Source organism: Serinus canaria, chromosome 12, assembly GCF_022539315.1.
Source record: "Serinus canaria isolate serCan28SL12 chromosome 12, serCan2020, whole genome shotgun sequence".
Lineage (NCBI taxonomy): Eukaryota > Metazoa > Chordata > Aves > Passeriformes > Fringillidae > Serinus > Serinus canaria.
In genome coordinates this window covers 12,321,053-12,340,601 of record NC_066326.1, presented here as the reverse complement: position 1 = coordinate 12,340,601, position 19,549 = coordinate 12,321,053, and the positions used below count along the sequence as shown (strand labels likewise).

Here is a 19,549-nt window from a genome sequence, read left to right as displayed (position 1 = left end):
ACTCTCCGCTTTAAAGGCAACTTTTGAACGTGAAATTTATGGTTAAACACATATCCATATCGACATCTGTACCTCTTGCCTCTTGATTTCCTTGGATGTAAGCATGTGATTGACACAGACATCAAAGGTCTCACTCCAGAGTTTGCTATCTCTCCTCTTGGTGTTAGCAGGGGGCACATTGCGGGACCACGGCCGCGGGCTGAACAGCTCGGGGCGACTCTCGCTGCGGAAACTGATGGAGCGCTGGGGAGAGACACGTTGGGTTTGTGTTACATCAGCTCCAGGTCACACCCTCACTTGGCTCATTTCTAAGGTTCAGTACAACAAACAAATGTTCTCTAATCAGTTTTTTCTTTGACCTTCGTAGCAACACTTAGTAGCAGGAATGCAAGAGAAATTATTTCAATGCATTCTCATGGAAGGGCAGGACCTCCATTCCTGCAGTGAACTCTGTCCGTGTCCTGTCCTCAACATGTACAAAACTTCTGCAATGCGTTCCCATACAACAGGCACCAAGAGTGCGCTAAGGGGACAATGCAGAATGGTGCAGCACACTAAACTAACAGAACTGATCAAATACAGAGCTCCAGTTCAGTGAACAGACAGGAATTAATTGTACATTTCATTTCTGCTTCACCAAAAATTTAGAATTAATGCAAATATTAGACACTCTAGCACTGTTTACCAGCATCTCTGTATCTACTATGTGGTCTGGTTCTAAATTTCAATAAAGCCAGTTTCAATTTTAAGAGAGACTTGAGAGTTCTAATTGCCTTAAACTCTTAGAAGGACTTCAGGCTAAAGATGGATACTTTACACTCTTACTGTTCTATTTTGAAAAGGTTTCTTTTTTGCTTCATTAAAATGCAAGGCTTCTTTTCGAGGTCTTACCTCTGAAATGCTTCAACTATCTCACATACTTGAAATACTCCACATTTTTATTGTTATTTAAAACCTGCCTTACATAACACAATCATCTTTCAATTGCCTTGGGTAAGAATATTTAAAATAAAATAAATTCTCTCAATTTCCAGGTTGAAAGCAGCATATACAAAGGACAATTTTTAAAATTCTTCTCTTAAGATAAGAGCCCATGAAATGCAAACACCCTATAAATACTGTGGTTTTTACCATATCAGAAGACATGATATAAATAAAAAACCTGTGCTTTAACAGAAGCTATTCTGAGTTGTACTTGGAATTGACAAAGACCTTAACAATAAACACACATACTGCTCCTTCCAAAACTTTGTAAGTCAGGTGCTAGTCTTCCTTCCAGAGTTAAGAAGATACAGAAACATACATGAAATTACATGCTTAATTTTCCTTGTTATAATGAGGAATCATGGGGCAAAGTCAAATTAGGCAGTATTTTGGGAAAAGTGACCTTTCACATGCACTGACACGATGTTCCTCCCTGCTGCAGGAGAACACTCCATGCAATTCTCCACAGCCCTAAATTGTCCTCATTGGGCAGAAGGGGCACAAAGTGGGTAAAAGACTCAAAATGAAACCAAACTCCCCAAAATCCTGCTTGTTTGCTTAGCATCCTTGCTACCTAGGCACAATGAGTATATATTGAAGTGATTTCTCTCATCCATCAGCCTTTTCATGAACCATACAAAATGTGCCTTGCTTAACAAGGGACACAGAACTGAGGTTATTAATTAGTGGAATACAGCTCTAAACTGAAGTTCTACCAAAAAATCCTAAAAACAAATTTGAAGATACTCTGATGCTATCTTTGCTTTGTACTTGTCAAGAAGGAAAAACTTAAAAAAACCAAAATAATCAGTCATGTGATAGAATCCCATTAAGGAACTGCAGGAATGTCAAAAGAGCATTTCTACATCTCTAGTCTTTTTAAAGTAGTTTCCTATAAGGAAGTTTCTGGCTTCCTTAAAAAATGTGTCCCACAAACTGCTTAAAAATTATGGCCTTGTGGGATGATTAAAATTTTTATGTAATTCCAAAAACTAAAGGAGCTGGGGAAAAATCCATCCACAACCCCTCATTTTGTTTACCACATTTCTCTTGTGGCAACAGATTTCCCTGGCTGTTATAAGTCTGTTTCTTGAAGGGTCTATGTGTTACTAATGTTAATTAATGCAATTAAGATCCCTTAATTAAAGCTGCAGTAAAGCAAAAAACATGACTGAAATAACAATGAAAACACATAAAAGTTCACTCAGTAAGAAAAATCAACTTTTTTTTTTTTTTTTTTTTTTACAGGAGATCACATGATGAAAAGAAACCTACACTGTTCCCAAGACACAGTGACAGCTGTGTCAAAACATAACAAAGTGAAATAGCTATATGTACTTCCCAGAATGTTTCTAAGTAATTCCAAGTGGGACACCTGAGCACAAGGTCAGTCTTCTTTGTCCCTGCTCTATAGCTATTGAAAAAATCAGGTAAGACACCTGTACAGCTGGGACATCACCAGCAGGATCTGGAGAACATAGAAGCTGATTTCTCATCCCAGCTCCTTCAAGCACATAGTTAGAAGGGATGGTATAAATAACATCACTGTTAATTAAATGCTAATTAAAATATATTCTTATGGGCAGTATGAGCAGAGCAAAACAGAAATGCTTGCAATAGTAGGACTTGCTGTTATAACAAAGCTGTTATTTTCCGTCCTATTTTTGTCCAAACTTACCCTGAAACAAATTAATATAGTTCTCATTTTGGGAAGCTGCTACTGCATACATAAAAGGATAGTTGTTTTGGACAACTTTATTAAATACAATATTGTTCTGGGCACTGCATTGTGCAGTTCCAGAGGCTTTCACTGCAAAACAATAGCACAGGTACCTAAATGAGGCCAACAGCTGCCTAAGGCTGTGGAAAGGGAAGCATCCTGCTCAGCAGCAGTTTGGCCAAAAATTAAATCCTTTTCCACACTCCTCACAACTAGAAGTGATGTGGCCCTTCCAGAGCTGAGCCAGTTTCCCCTGGAGGCAGACTGGCAGACTCTGCAGGAGATTCACAGAGCCCAGGGGATTCAGGGAGTTCTGCTCCAGTCACGCAGACCTCACCTGCACCGAGCCAGGCAGGGGTGCAGACATTTGGCTGATCCTCCAACCCCGTGCAGAAATCTGCACTTTCAACATAACAGGAACCAAAGACAGGAAAACCAATGTCAGAAACCCCTGTAATATCAATTTTCTAGGTAATTACAACTACAGAAAAATGGAGTTCTTTCCCATGACTTTTTATTTCTCAACAGACTCTGAAGTTTTATTTCTTTCCTCCTTAACAGGTAACTTGAGTAAAGCTCTAATTTAGGTCATTTTGATTAAGGAACATTTCTAACACATTCAAGTTCCTTGTACAGTTTCTCTTAAAGAAATTAAGCTTGTTAAATAATTATCTTTAGATTTTTGACATGCCTTCTTACATAAACTCTTTCAAAGAGGAAACAGTGGCTTTCTGGGCCAGACCCAGCGCAGTGCTGCAGCTCCCCACTGTCACTGCAATTAGGAGTTGGGCACCCCAATACTTTGCCATCTCTAGGTCTGAAGACACAAATGCTTTATAAACTAAAGTTTCATTAGTCTCCAAGTATGTGTAACATTACATTCCTAATCTGTAACATAGAAACTGCATTTAAAATTTGTTAGCCCTTTATTAATTTTCATCATCACCTTCGGAAAATGACTTGGAAATTTCCGATTATTCACTAACTCTTTTGTGTAGTTAAGGTCAAAGTTCACTCTATAGCAGGAAATTTAGCAGTCCTACCTGACCAACTATACCAAAAATAACACTTTCAAAGAAACCAACCAACATTAAGAAAAAGCATTATGGAATATTTTTTTCACCAAATTTTAAAAGCAAAACTGTAATCCTTTAGCAAACTATTTTTATATGCTACAGGTAGAATAGTTTTCTTCCTGGTAAGTGAAAAACATTAAACAGAGAAGTGTTTTTTTTTTGAGGTGAGTGTTGAGAGTTTCAAGCTGAGTGACCTTGTGGTGACAAGGTGCCTAAACCTGTTTGGCACATTGCAGTGGTGCACTCGTGTGCATCCCTGCTGCAGGAGGGCAGCTGCAGCTGAGTGGGAGCAGCAGCAGCAGGAGGTGCTGCCCTTACCTGCAGGGTCTGGCTGAAGCGCTTCAGCGGAGTGGCTCGCACGGGGGGGATGAGGCTGGCCAGGGATGTGACTCTGGAAAGAGGCTTGACCCGTTTGTTACTGGGCTCCTGCAGCACAGGGAGGAGGAAGGAAAGGAAAAACAGTCAGCAGAGTGTGAGCATAATCAGGTAAAGATCGCTAACAGTTCTGCTGATTTTTTTAAGAAGGCATTTGTAGCAAGAGTGTTTGCAAACCTGGTCTATCATTAGGGCAGTAAATAAACAAAGCAGTTTCAAATCTGACAGTGACAGATTGCTCTTGGCTGATACATACAGGTCCTGGAAACAGCTGAAAAATGTAATGATGGCGAAGCTGCCATGGCCAGGAAGAGGGGAAGGGAGGCAAAGAGAGAGAAAATAATTTGATTGTTTTTACTCATTCTTAGCAGAAAAATTTTCAGCAGTACTCTGCAGCTAATGCACGTTCTGATAATCTTTTCCCTGAAAGGAATGCTTTCAAATATAAACAATTCTGTGTGTGCCTTTGCTTCTGGCACTGTCAGCATGTGACTCTATTCAGTTAAATGTATTTTCTTCCAGAATATAACATTTAGACAGAAATCATTAACTCTTATTGTCTCTGAATGCATGTTGTTATGAAAATACATATACAGACAAACACATTAATAACATGCTTACATACACCTATTTTTTGCATAAAATATAAAGGAAAATTAACAAAATCCACCATAAAGCACTCAATTCAACATTGTCCTTCTCATCTATATTTTAACAGCACAACAGCACCCTAAGTAATGTATAACCAAAATAACATGCCAATTGTCCTGCAGATATATATTACCAAAAAAAAAAAAAAACCAAACAAAACCCCAAAACCAGAAATCGTAACAGAGAAAAAAGTGATTATAAGTACATAAAAATAGAAGTTACCCTTGGCTTCCTAACCTCCATCTGACATTTAATGGGTCTTGAACAGCACATGCAAAAGGCAACAGAAAAAGAGGCAAACCTTCCAAGTGAAGTTAAAAACCCCATCCAACACCATATTTCAAGGACATCCCAATGCAGTTCGTCTTCCTTTTTCAGCCATTCTTATAAAGTTTGTGTAGGTTTGCTATGCCTCCAATTGTCTGGACATAGCTTTAAGAAAATGAAGCATGCCTATTATCCTTTTCATAATATAAAGAAATATAAATCCTTCTGGAAATAATGCAGATTTGTCATCCTTCTTGATACCAAATAATAAATCTCAGCAGCGATGACCACCATCTGTATTACTGGCAAGAAAAATTCTCTTCCATTAGTGCAGCAAGAGAGGAAAGGTGAGAAGCAGCTACATATTTAATTTACTTCTCAGCAGGCAGACCTGGAAATCCATAAAAGCCAGCTGAGATGAGCGACAAAGTGTTTAACCCTCTAACAAAAATAATGTATTCCATTGCACATGACACCTGGCATTAAAGAACTGGAGCAGTCTAAATCAAGTTAAATCCTTATCTTCATCACTGCACTGTTATTCATAACCCTTCCTTTTCAGCAACCATGTCTTTGAGGCAGGTTTCAGAAGGAGCATTTTTACGTCATTGCAGCAATGCTTATGTACTCACTCCTCTCCAGCAGCAGCATCCCACCCCCTCCCCCACTCCCCAAAACAGAGGGAAAACCTCTGACATTCCAGTGCAGTTCTCCTCCAACTGGTGGCACAAGCATGAGCTGTTTGTGCCTATTCTGAGTGCTGGTGCCCAGAGCAGAGCCCTGGCATGGCCAGCTGGTCAGGAAGGTGCTGCACTGCAGTGCAGGGACACGGAGCTCCGGGCAGTGCCAGCAGCACAGCCTGTGCCAGCAGCTCTGCCTCAGCAGCACGGGCACTCAGGCACCAGCAGCCCAGCCCTACTGCAAAACCTGGAAATGAACATTGTATGCACTTCCCAGGAGATAGGGAGAGGAGGATTAGGATTAACGGAAATTATTACTCCTTCTTTATGCTCTATCCCTTCTGGTATCCATTGCCCCCATCCTTTTCAAGGAGAAAAGTGCTAAGGCAGTATAATATTTACTAATGTCCATGTTGCAAAACCTCACTGAAAACAGAAACTAATTTTAAAGATGAACTCCAAGCAGAGTTTGAGCCACCATCAAACACCATTAAGATCTTGTGAAACCTCTTGCTGGGAGCCACTAGAGGCCAGCCATTCCCCCAGCAGGCAAAGCCAAGTCAGATAACTGCAGTCCTGCCCTTCTGTGCCAGCACCCCACCTTGAATTCCTCATGCAATCTATCGTGTTCTGATTTCACACGGAAAATTCTGACCAGAATCCAGAACAGTTAAATATGCAGTCCAAACTGAGAATTCAATTTTATGGAAAGAAATCAGCATTATTACAGGATTCTCTCAAATAACATTACTACAGATAACTTCAGAAGCCTGAGACTTCGCACCTTTACCAATGAGTTCTAAAAGACAATCTTGTTAATCACAAGTTCTTAAGTATGAGGAAAGATCTTCTGAATATTTACAACATGATTTTGCCCTTCACTAGAAACTGTGCGTTAGGTTAAGATACTGAGCTGGAAGTGAAAACTCACCAAATCTTAGTGTTCCAGGTGTCATTTTATTCAGAGAAGTCTCACAACAAAAGCCATCAGTACTGAATCAACCCCTTCTACTGCAGTAAAATGAAGTTTGTACAAATAAGGCTTTGACTGTGCAATGAAAATACAGCACTACCAGAGCAATCCTAAAACTGCCAGACATTCATGCTGAAACTGCTGCACATCTGATCACAGGATTTCTGCTGTACTGTCTACATCCATTCTGCCTCTGCCTCCCCTCTCATCAGCACCCTCATTCTCAAGCTGTGCCACATCTCCAAACCAGCACTGCAGAGAAGCTGAACAAACTACTGAGACCAACAAAGTGGAGAGGGAAAAATTCCATAGTCAAGGGCAAGTTCTGAACAGGTGGGTGTTTTTCTCACCAAAGACTCAGCTCATCACTGCCAACAACACAAATGCAAAGAGGGGACTGCATGAACTGTTCTGCTTTACCCAGAGATACTGACCAGAATCTGCACTTGCACATTGGTCCAACACGTTCCTTATTTCAGTAATTTGTCTCTGAAGACTCTCCAATTTTCCAGTTAACCACAAGTCCCACAACCATAAAACTGTCTGAGGTATAAATCTTGAGCAGTGTCTGCCCAGCACGAGGCTCCATGAGGACACACTGCACTGGTGGAAGGAACACCAGACTCCAGGCTGTCCTCAGAGCTGCCAAAGGCATCCCTGCTCCTCTCCTCCTGCCTCCCCCTCAGAGCTCTGGGAACTTAGAGGGGATCAAGAGAGAGGATTTAGGGGCTGGATCCATTGCAACAACCATCACCTGTCCAGACTGGGAAGGGGGCCAAGTTATCACAAAAAAATTCAGGAGTTACAATGTGCTGCCTGACCTTTTAAAGCCATTATGATTGGTATTTTAAAAAAAAGAAAACCCTTATTTCAGAGGTTTGAAATTATTGCATGTTAGACTGTATTTTCAGAGTTATGAAGGCTTGCCAAAGCAATACGGGAAGCAAGTCAAAAAAAAAAAAAAAAAAGACCCAGACTACAGTTTGGCAGAGTTACCAAAATGTGGAGCTGGTATATGTGAATAAGAAACATTAATATGACAGGGCTTTAAATTTGATATAAGGCTAAATAAAGCTGAGGGAAACATGAGTGCAGAACTTCAAAGGCTGAACAGTCAAGTGAAGTCAAATTAATACCTGACTAGGCTAGAACAATGAGCAGATGGCTTTTGCAGGGAGCTGTGTATTTGAACTCAAGATGACTTTGGGAATATTTGAATTCAGAGACAAAAAAAATTTAAGCTGCAAATACCGTGAACACATGCAGCCTCAGAAAGAACTTGAAACTGTGAACAAACTGAGAAAAGTAGCAAATCTGTGTCCAAAATATAGACAGCTCTGAAAACCAGAAAATGGACATTTCAAACACCTACTTTGTCCTTCTTTGTACATTTTTCTAATATACTTTTCTGAAGAATTAGTAGGAAGAAAGACTAATCACCATAGCATAATCAGTGATTATCACCAATTTAAGATGGGAAGCTATCAAACAAGAAGTTTCAAAGGTGCCATGCCTCTTAATAGGCATGAAGGACAGAGGGCTTCCAATTGCTTCTTCATTCTAATTTACTTTTTATTTATAGGTACAATTATATCTCCAGTATTTTCTATATATTAAACTCTAACCCAATGGTTTAGACTACTGAGTAAGCAAGGAAAGCTTTATCTTTTAATGTATAACTCTCAAAAAAGACCCTTCTGCTGAGAGAAATGCAGGAAAATGCAGCATTCAGCTCCAACCAGAGCATTGCTGGGAAGCCACACTGAGCAGATTAACAGCTGCCAGCTCCCCTTTCAGTAAAATTTAAGCCTTTTTGCCTTGCAGGACTGAGTAACATCTTGCTTTCTAAACTGTGAAATGGTCATTTCAAAATGATGACGTCCTGACAAAAAGGTAACTTTTGTATCATTATTTTGGGTCTGATGCACAGACCCAAACAGATTACTTTTTAAAAGCCTGAGTCTTAGCACACAGCACCTGCTTCAAGGGCAAGCTGAGCATTCAAACAGTCATGGAAGTGTGTAAAAGCAGATCTCGTGAAGAACCAGGCACTTTAGCTGCAATGCACTGACAGCTAAGTTCATGCTATTTCTGCTTCTTCATTAGTGAAACCAGCACCTAATAATTGGTTATATCGTATTCAAGAACACACTACACAGATATGAAATCTTCTAGAAGGCTATTTAGGGGAGGAAGGTAATAGTTTGGTGGTCTTCATCAGCAAAATTGAAAAAAACCTCTTTTACTAGTATATGTAAAGAATGGAATATTCCCAAAGTTCAAAGCAGACAGAGTGAGTTAAACCCATTTAACTGTGTCAGTTTTCGATACATTATCATTCAAGACCACACACAGCCTAATTATCACTCTTTGGTGGATAAATTACTCTAGCAAAAGATTACTTTTCATTTCCTAACAAGCAGAGAGAAAGGAAACAAAAAGAATGAGGCCAGATTCCCTCCATATTGCCCTAAGAACATCAGAACCAATGACCTGGATAACACGTGCTGAATAGTAGTCTAGGTGCCATATAAAAGGTCTTCACTTGCTCCAGTACCTCACTTCAAAATTCTTCCACTCTGTGCCCCTCAAGGGCCAAGCCAGTGATTTCCTGCCAGTGAGGAGCCAATTATGTTCACTGCTGCTAGGACTGTTTTTCCACCTGACTCCCATCTCTTATCAGCAGCTTCAACAGCGGTCTCCATGTCAGAGGAGTGGTGCTGAATCCCACAAACAAGGGAAAATGTTCCCCTGAGGGGCCATTATTCTTCTGCCTGCTGCACTACTGTGACCAGGATATTGTGTTGATTTTTCTGATTGTATTTAAAAGTAAATTCAAGAAAAGGAACTTACAGAGGTTTTTACCCAGCACAGAAAATAAGTGCTATGTGAAAACTGGTACGGAAACGTAGCATTTCAGAAGAGTAGAATTTATCCTGTTTACCTTTAACCTTCAGAGGCCAACTGAACCCACACACAAAGTGGCTGAAATTGCCAATGCCTGTTAGAATCCCAGGTTACTGGAGTTCAGCATGTTCTGAGACATTTACAGCAGTAATTCTGGATTTAAGGTAGCTACCTTGCTTAATTTATGATTTTATAAAAATCATGCTGGTTAAGTTTTTTCCATTTTTGATGTGAATCAGAACAAACAGACATCCAAAGCATTCATTCTGTGCTGTGGCAACATTCATTAGGGAAAAATGTTTTAACTTCAATCAGTCTCAAGAGTGTTGAATGTAATAAATAGAAGACACTATAAATTGAAACAGTACAGTAAGCTTTGTTTCATACCTAATTCACAAGCAGTGCCAGTAAACTCAAACAGAACCATCCTGTTTCAGATTTCAAGTAACTGGCTATATTTCCATACGCCTTAAAGGTTTCCATACTTTAAAGGTTATTAGTTTTTAGTCAACTTTATAAGGGTAAGTCAACATTTGTCATGGCAGGAAGCCCAACAATATTATTTTTGTTAGTCTGCTACTAGTTAAATTGGCCTCAGATTAAACAACTCTAATAAATGCCCCTGAAACTCAGAGTTTAATAAAAAAAACCCCACATTCAAGCTCTGTTCCACAGGATGTTATCAGTATTTAACCTTCAGCAGGATAAAAAACAAAACAAAACAAAATAGGTTAAAATAGAAAAAACAACCTATGTTACAACAATCCTTAACACGGCAAACACTTAAGTCTAAAAATAAATTAAACCAAGCATCTCAAGCTTTATGTACCTTCAGAGCAAAGCAAGTAGAAAACCAGAACAACATTCTTAATTGATTTTGGCACTAAAAAGACTGGGGCTTTATACTGAAACAGCAGAGAATTTCCCTTTGCTTCATAGTATCTTAGAAGGATGCTGATTGAAAATTCTAGAACAGTGCTTCCTCTAGAACTGAGGTGTATGGTAAAAGAAAAACAAAGTAGGTGACTCTAAAGCAGTTCTAAGTATAGTTCAGTGTTGTACAAAGGTAACTAAATCATCCACATAAGTCCATACTAAAACTTGGGGCGTCCCTCTACTAAAACTGCCAGCATCTCAAGGAGAATTTAATAAGCAATTTTAGTGAATTGACACAAAGGCAACTTTGTGCACTGGTGACACACGCTTGAAATCCATAAGGTCCCATGCACCACCTGCACTCCCTGATGGTAGCAGGAAGAGGTTTGGTGTTCTTCCTCTGTCAGTCTTCTCAAAACCAGCAAGCAAACAAAGGAAAATCCAGAGACATTTTGTTTTAATCGCAGCATTACAAAGAAGAGAACCTGAAATGATAGCTGGGGTACAATGAACAGCCATTTAGGGAAGTGGTGAAATATTCCTGGTCAAAGACAACAGTGAAGTTTGCATGATGTTATCCCACCATGTGTTAATCAAGGATTGGCTCCTGGCTGCACAAAGGCTGCCCTGCTGGTCACCACCCTTAGGGCAGGTCTCATTTGCCACAGGCAGGGCAGAACCACTCAAGTGTCAGCAGCATAAGCACAAGCTGCATCCAGCAATCTTGACTGATCATTTGTCTGCAATACCCAGAAATCAATACCTCTATCAGGAGTTAGGAAATGAAGGCAAATTAACAGAAAAAACCTCACACTGAGGTGAATTAACACAAGTAACAGAAACCCTGAAAAACCCAGACAACTAATGTAGAGTTGATTAAATTCTGCATTTCCTCTCATTACAAGCTGCTTGTACAGGCAATCTAAGAAAGACCTTTTCCATTCTGGAACTGACTGGATATTAACCTGGACTGCCAATTAACCAGCAGATATCATACAGTGATTTACTGAATGGAAAAATAAAGACAAGCTGTTTGTTTCACACTGACATTAAGCAGAACAGATCACCAATTCCAAGTGCAGGGGTTTGACATGTTTCCAGCTACACTGCACATGAACTTACCTGAAATACGTCAAAACTGCAACTTACTAGTATTTCATTAACATGAAATACATACGTTTAGCAAGATCAAAGAAAATTCATGACTTGGAGTTTATCTCATAATCTTTTGGCCCCTCTCCCTCTGGCTCCATGCCTGGTTCCCTGTTAATGATGTGCCATGGCCTAGAGGCCAGTGGGTTCCCCTTCACATTCCCAGTTGCCAGATAAACACAAATAAACACCATCCCCCAAATAAACACCATCCCGAGCACCAGGCAGCCCAGAGCTCCTGCACAGTGCTGGGAGGATGGCAGAAGACAACAGAAGACAGGCTACAAACAGCCCTGGCTCCGAGGTCAGAGTTCTGCACTGGAAGGGCTGTAAGCAGACATACAGCATCCTGGACACACAGAGGAACTCTATACCCCCTTGTAGTTTTCAGAGCCTAAATCCAGGTACTGTGTTGGATCCTGTATGGCAGAACAGGACATCCTTACTCTGAGGAATTCAGGAGTTCCTTCCCATGACTTCACATTCAGACCTTTAAACCTCAATCTGTGGCTGTGAATGCTCCTTCCCACCTGCTGCCCACCCAGCCTGGGTGTTGGCTTTAGAAGGTGAAAAATGCAAAATAATGTTTGTCATCGGGAAAGGTGTGGGGCTTTTTATAACAAAAGTAAGCAAGTTTCAGATGTTACTAATTGTTTCTATTTTTGAATTACAAAAAAAGTTGGGAAGAACCCAACACCTCTGTACTGTTCATCCCTAGAATTGTACTACAGGATTTCATGTTGGGCATGTAATGGTTCAAGTAAAGACCTTATAGTGTTTGCCATATTAACTCAGGTACTAGGTACTGCAGTGTTTTGCTGCCCCTTAAACTGCACTTAAAAACAACTATGATGACTTGGACTAGAACAACAGGTTTTTATCAGAAACCAGATTTTAGTGTTTACATATATTTCGGAAATTTCATTTGTCATCGTTTTGTGGCTGTGCAACTTTCCACAGAGTTTATGCCAAGGGAGCTGGCACTGCTGAAAGAAAGAGCCGGAAGCAGAAATCCTCAGTTCCCTTTTCTGCCTTGTTCCTCAAAACATCTATACAGCAGAAAATCTGATCTAATCCAAATATACCAACATTTATGAACAATTTGAGTTATTAAAAAAACCAACCAACTTCACATGTTAATAACTAGAAGGAAACTCGCGTTTGCAAAGGCAGAAACGCCCAGCCCGGACAGCTCTGCTGCAGTAACCCCCAGCTGTGCTAGAAGGCGCCCAACAGCTTTAATTCCCCTTGTAAATACTAAAAGCTGAAAGAAGAGCTTCATATTAGAGCTAAAGGATTTTTCCCCCGTACAGATTTCAAAGAAACAGGCTGCATGCACCAGTCCTTATAATGCCTTTCTCAAAGAGTAGCTTTTATTTCTGCTTTCTTAAATTTTTGGAGTGGTGGGTGGTCTTATATTTAAAAGTTTCTTTTTCAGAACGTTGGAATCCCATCCTACTCTCAGAAAACAGCTCGAAAGCAGAAGGGTGCATTTTCCTGTTCGTATAAAACACAAGCTGTTTTCACGTTGTAATTTTGATTGATCACATCTGTTACTCAATACTCCCTCATGCTTTCAGCTTTCACTGAGCCTTTTCCTTGGAATTTGATTATAATCAAGCTTCCTAACTGTAACAGAGCAACACTCCAGCTCTACAGATCTGACAGTTCTATTGATTCACAAAAAATCCCTTCATGCAGTAAAGGCTAAAATCATGTTTCTTTAATATTATCATTAATATAATGAGTACCCTTGAGAAGAACATTTAGGACCTAACAGCTTGTGTTTTCCATAGATGCATACACACACACACACACTATTAGGGTGTTAATTTTTCAAAAACACATAGCTGAAAAGAATTCCACTTCCCTTAACCTCAAAAATTAAGTCTCTCTACGTAAAAGTAAACTGGAAAGCAACAGTGCAGCATCATCTCAGTTCTTAGCTTAACATCATGATTAAATAAGGTCACTGGGCTTATGTTACTTTTACTTTAGACCTATTCAAGTGGGGAGGTAATTAATCTTTGATAGCAATGTATCAAATGAACCTAACTTAATAAGCTGTCTTCAAGTTACTCAGCAAACAAGATTAATAAAGAACCTATATATTTAAGTAATAAAAACTTCAGATAAATGTTCTGCCTTCCTCCAGAGCAGTCACAATCCTTAATGCCACTGTTTTTTTCCTAAACACAAACCAACATTAACCTAAAGTACAAATATTTAAGTTTTTCATACATAAGTTTAACAATTTGTAAGTGATGCTTAGTCCTGGAATAAAATACAGCTAAATCTCTTTAAGCTACGTACATAAACCAGGTATGTCTCAATCAGCTATTTTAAAGATTCATTTTTCTAAAGCGACAGATGACAAAAAAAAAAAAAAAATCTAGATTCTGTTTCTGGCTTTATTCCAAAAGAAAGGTCAATACCTAGAGAAGGCAGTAAAGGATGCCTAAACAAAACAGGTATCCATACATTGCAGCCTGTTCTCAGACCGCGTTACTTTCCCCCAACGCAATGCAGGTCACACAATAAAAAAAAATAAAGTTGCAACCGTGTCAGCAGTACCTCGGTCTCTTTAGCTGGGCTGGTCACTGTCTGCGCTTCCAAGGCGAAATTTGCCCTCTTGGCGGACAGGTAGCAGGGATAATCCTTGGCCACCATGGTGGCTGCCGGAGCGGCGCTCCCGGGGCTCGGCGCCGGCTCGGTGCGAGCGGCGGGCGGGAGGCGCCGGCCGTGCCCGGCCCCCGGCAGCGCTGTGGCTGAGCTGCGCCCCGGCCCGCGGCCCGGAGCGCGTCCCCCGCGGCCGGCCCGCCGCCAACTGCGAACTGCGGCAGCGCCAGCGCCGGGCCGGGCCGGGCCCAGGGGCGGGGTCAGGGCCCCCACACCCTCGGGGCCTTCCGCTCCCCGTTCTGGCCGCCGCAGCACTGAGGGCGCACGGGTACAGGGACACACGGACCGTGCGCTGCCCGTGGATGGCTGCGAGAGCGGCCACGGCTCTGGCAGCCGAGTGTCCCACAGGAGGGCAGGGCAGGAGGGCAGGACTGACAGCGCCCCCCAACGGCACAGACCAAAACCCAGACCCGAGTCCAGCCCGACACACGGCACTGGTACCCACACTGAGTGCGCTGTGCTGCCGCTGGTCTGAGCGGAACCTGCATCATGGCACTGAGGATGTCACGGTGCCACAACACAGAGCATTGCTTTTACTCCCTCCTCAGCACACTTTTCTTTCTTTCTTTTTTTTTTTTTTTTTCCTCCTACATATACTGCTGCTTTTTTTCCTGTCTCGCAAGCTGGAGTTTGTTTCTTGTGTTTTTAAAGTTCCACTTTTGCTCCTCTTGTTCAGCCAAATTGCTCCCCTGCCCACATCTCTCATTGTACCGAGCAGAGAAAGTGGAAAACCACTTCTGCCTAAGGTACCTCACCGGGCATTTCAGTGTCTGTGCAGCCAGGCAAATCCTGTTTGATGGCTACCTTAAAACAAAGGTAGTGAAAATTTCCTGAAAAGACTGAGGAAGCATTAGGGGCCCTGTTTGCAACCGAGGATCAGTCTGACAGAGACTATAACACAGGAGACAGGGAAAAGGAAATTGAGTAGAAAGCTGGATGGGGGAGGAGGGAAGAATATTTTCAGCCACACGGAAACAGCCCAAACAAGAATAACTTCACAGACCCTGAAAATAACTGATTTTAAAGGGAGATCATGTAGTGGATGTGGCTTTACAAGCACCTATTTTTCTAAAGGCTGTTAATCAGATAATGATGACTGTAGAATAAGATTAGTCAAATGGCAAGTCTAGTCCTCAGTTGGACACTTTCTTTTGACTTCACCAATATCCCAAACATATAGTAAGCTCTCACACTTACCCTCCTAGGCCTTTTGAGGAGTAGCTGCAATACAATCAGAGATGTTTTCCTGTGCCTGTCATGCACATCTCTATTTTATGGTAGGCTGTCCTTAAAAAACTCCACTAGCTTCCCAACCCTGAAATTCCTGCAAAATCACTAGAACAGTTATCAATACTTCTAGATGTGCAATGATTCTGGAACAAAATGTGACATTGGAACATTTGGATGTTCTGTGCCTCCTCATCTGCATCACAGTAGGGCAAGACAAGGTTGACTGAAAGTGAAAGTGCTGACAAGAGGCACAGAACAGCTTTCATGCAGATAACGGTTAAGCAGATAGGACATACAGAAATGAGAGAGATTAGAGCAGCTGTGATAAAGACCTACAAACCACTGCTGACAGAGGAAGCAAATACGGAATTATTTTCCACTGCGTTCAACTACATCAGATTAAATCAGATGGTGGCAGATTCAGAGCAAAGAAAAAGGAGCTAATTCTTCATATTACATACAACTTTTGTACTATACACAGTGGAAGTATCTGTCACAAGATGCTGCTCCTAAGAAACTCTCAGACACAACTTCTTGACTGTTGGGGCAATATTTTGGGAAACACCATGACCAGCTATTCCTGTTTTGGACTCTTCTCTAAGCATCTACTTCTCACCATCACTGGATATTTGGTGTTAGGTGAGATCACTTCTTGCAGCCATCATGTTACTTTCCATATTAAAAAAAAAAAAAAAAAGAAAAAGAAAAAATGTAGCATTTTATTTGAAGACTACATACAAGCCTTAGCTCAGGATTTCTGAAGCTATGAACAATCATTTCAATTACATGAATGTACACTCACTTCTGCAAGTCTTCCTCCACGTGATGTTCAGAGGACACAGCTCTGAGCACTACCTGACAATGTTGGGCAGTTTATCCTCACATTTCAATCACATTAAAATACCACTACACAGAAACTATAAAAAATGGTCAAGAACCTCCACTGCAGCTGCTGTGTAACCATCTAAACCCAAGCAGCCTTGATTTCAAATATCATCTGTGTATGTTTGTTTATGAAGGTGTATGCTAACACCATTTCAAAAATCAGCTTCACTTAAATCATTTAGACAAAACACCTTCAGGGCATGTTCTCAAAGCATTCTAATCCTGTAATATGCTTCATGGCATGAGCAGCACTTCACACAGGACAAGAGTGTACTGGTTTGGAAATTGAAATAATGAACTTGAGTTTATACACAAAAAAATATGCCAAGAAGGAGATTCTGTCATTTCTCCATTAATCAGGCCAGTGCATTTCAGCTTGACTAAACATTCTTAAGAAACACAAGAAAAATTAATTCTAAGAGGAATATGATTGTCAATAGGCAGGACCTTCATGTCAATAAGTTTCAGAGCACCTTGTACCTACAAGATAGACTTCAATGACATGGAAAGTAGGATTCATTAGGCTCCACAGACATTTGTTTACTCCACTAGAAAAGTCTAAATACAGTTTTAGAAATTAAATTTGGAACCAAAGTTCATTGATGAATGGTACTGAACTTTGTAAGTATAATATTATCTGATGGAATAACAAATGCAAACAGCTCTCAGAGAGCTGAATGTCTGTAGAATGCTATGTGCTTTTATAAACAATGAATTATGATTACAGTTTAGTCACAGTACTGAATCCCTTCTGAACTGTGTATCAAACACTTGGAGGCCCTTCTGAAAGATCTTACAAACTTAGTGTGATTTATGTTTCATTTCTACATGAATTTAGATTGCACACTGGCTGCCCATCTATAGTCACTGCATTGTGCATGTGCACATGGGCCCAGGCAGAGCCAAACATCAGCTCATAAACCTCTGGCTGAAAGACTCCCTAGAGAACTCCAGTAGTACAGCAGGAGAAACAAAGGTTTGAGTGATTCCACTAAGTGTGGAACCAGTGAGTCCACTCTTTCCTAAAATTATAGTTAGACTACAAGTCTACACTAACACTATAAAAATTGTGAACATTAATTGTAAGGTACTTTCAAAAAAATCAACTAGTATTTCAGATAAAATGATGGTAGTAACTAGATTGCAGAGCAGGCCAGTGCATCAGTTTTGCCATTTCTGGAACACATTTTTTGTGGGCTTAGTTCAGTGGAGGAGGTGTAGGAGGGTTTTAAAATTGATTTGGGCCAACAAAGAATTTACTTACCTGTCAGGGAGAAGTAAGGAAGGTATTTGCTAAGTCTGGAAAGGCCAGCTCAAAGGGGCCTAGCACTGCTGACCTGGTTGAGGTCTGAAGTTCACTGACAGAGCTGTTCTGTGGTCATGGTGTTCACACCTACGCCTCCAGTTCATTCCCTCACAGATTCAAAACTCAACACAGAAGTAACTCTTGCAAAAACATCTGTCAGCACAGCAAAGCCCTTTGAGATGTGCTCAGGTTCAAACCTTACAAAAGCCTTAAATTAAGTAGAAATATTGCATACACATTTCAAGGAAAAAAACCCCAGTAGCGCTCAGTTTATGGAATAACTCTCATATAATCTATGCACCCTTTCCTTTCATTTAAATTGAAAGAAGGTAGATTTAGATTAAATATTGGGGAAAAACTTTTCACTGTGAGGGTGGTGAGATCCTGGCACAGGTTCCCAGAGAAGTGGTGGATGCCCCACCCCTGGAAGTGTCCAAGGCCAGGTTGGATGGGGCTCCCACCACCCTGGCCTAGTGGAAGGTGCCCCTGAGCATTGCAGGGGGTTGGAATGAGATGAGCTTTAGGGTCACTTCCAAATCAAACCATTCTGTGATTCCTTGTATGTGGTATCACAACAAACAAACCAACCAATAAACTAGAGGCCACTGCTTAGGAGAGGTGCTATTCACTGCTAGGAATACTCAAAGCTACTATTCCTCCTATTCTTAAATGACCAGTGAAAGTCAGCCAGGCTAATGCATAAGTACCTCTAAAGCCTCTCTCCAACATGCTCCAATCATTAGGAAGCTTTCCTTTCAGAAAAACAAAGACAAACTAAGAACCACCACCACTGAAACCACATTCAAACAATCCAAAGAACTTTTGAAGCAGTCTTTTTAATCAAACTTTAAGAATTGGAATCTTCTCAGAAGATGGAATGCAGAACCACTGACAGTGTTGAATGAGAAGCCAGAAATCATATCAACTGCTAAGAAAAAGAGCATTTATCAGACAGTTACCCAGCTGCTCAAGAAACTGCAATTTCCTCTTTGCAAATACAGATAGTAAATTGGAACTCATTACCATGTGAACAAAGTAATAAATATTAGGAAGATACTGCTTGATTAAACACTTGGGTGCTGAGAAATTCCAATAAAAATATTAGACAGTAAGTGATTATCATTAAAATTGTGCTCTCAAAAACCACACCTGTAATTTTTCCAGGTAGAGTCCTAATCATGGGAAAATCAGTGCAGAAAAATGAAACATTTCAATGAAACACAGTGAAACTCTGTGGAACATGTGACATCACAAAACTGAACCCCAAATTCCAATTCTGTCTTGATTCTCCATCTGAAGACCTTTCACATGTTCATTATTTGTGCCACCTGTGGAGCACCATGAGAAGAAGGAAGTAATGTTTCCTCACTATTATCATGGGCTGTGCTTTGGGATTTGCAGCCATGTTGCCCTGAACTATTCCCCAATTTTCAGTCAGTAGCAGGAGTCTCCCTTGTCTCCCACTATGAATGATGGCTATTTCAAAACAGCACCTCTACCCTGAAGTACACTCATGTCAAAGTGATGGTGAGCCACCATTCTCACACCAACCATCACAAATGGTTTGCTGTATAAACACACACCCAGTTCAGGCTGCAGGCTTTCAAACTCACACAGTGTTTCTTTATACAAATGCCACTGGTAGAACAACTCTGCACTGGAAAAGAAACAGATCAAACAACCTGCCAAGTTGTTTTGTTTTTATTTTGCTAAATTCATGTAACTTCTGATTAGCACAGGAAATATTGTACATTTAAAGGATGCCTTGTAACAATCACTTTCACACTG

General features: G+C 40.7%; 1 protein-coding gene across 4 annotated transcripts in view; it reads right to left on the bottom strand.

The window, feature by feature from the left end:
- ARHGEF3 (Rho guanine nucleotide exchange factor 3) overlaps positions 1 to 19,549 on the bottom strand; it is a 104,943-nt gene that overhangs the window by 7,585 nt on the left and 77,809 nt on the right. For 3 of the 4 annotated variants that reach the window (XM_018915044.3, XM_050979286.1, XM_050979288.1), the window contains 2 exons: positions 4,099 to 4,206; positions 73 to 243 (listed from right to left, as the gene is read on the bottom strand). In XM_018915044.3, the coding sequence (XP_018770589.3) occupies positions 73 to 243; positions 4,099 to 4,206 (279 nt within the window). Of the gene's footprint in view, positions 1 to 72; positions 244 to 4,098; positions 4,207 to 14,235; positions 14,525 to 19,549 lie in introns of those variants that run through there. The other variant, XM_050979287.1, reaches the window with a different exon arrangement.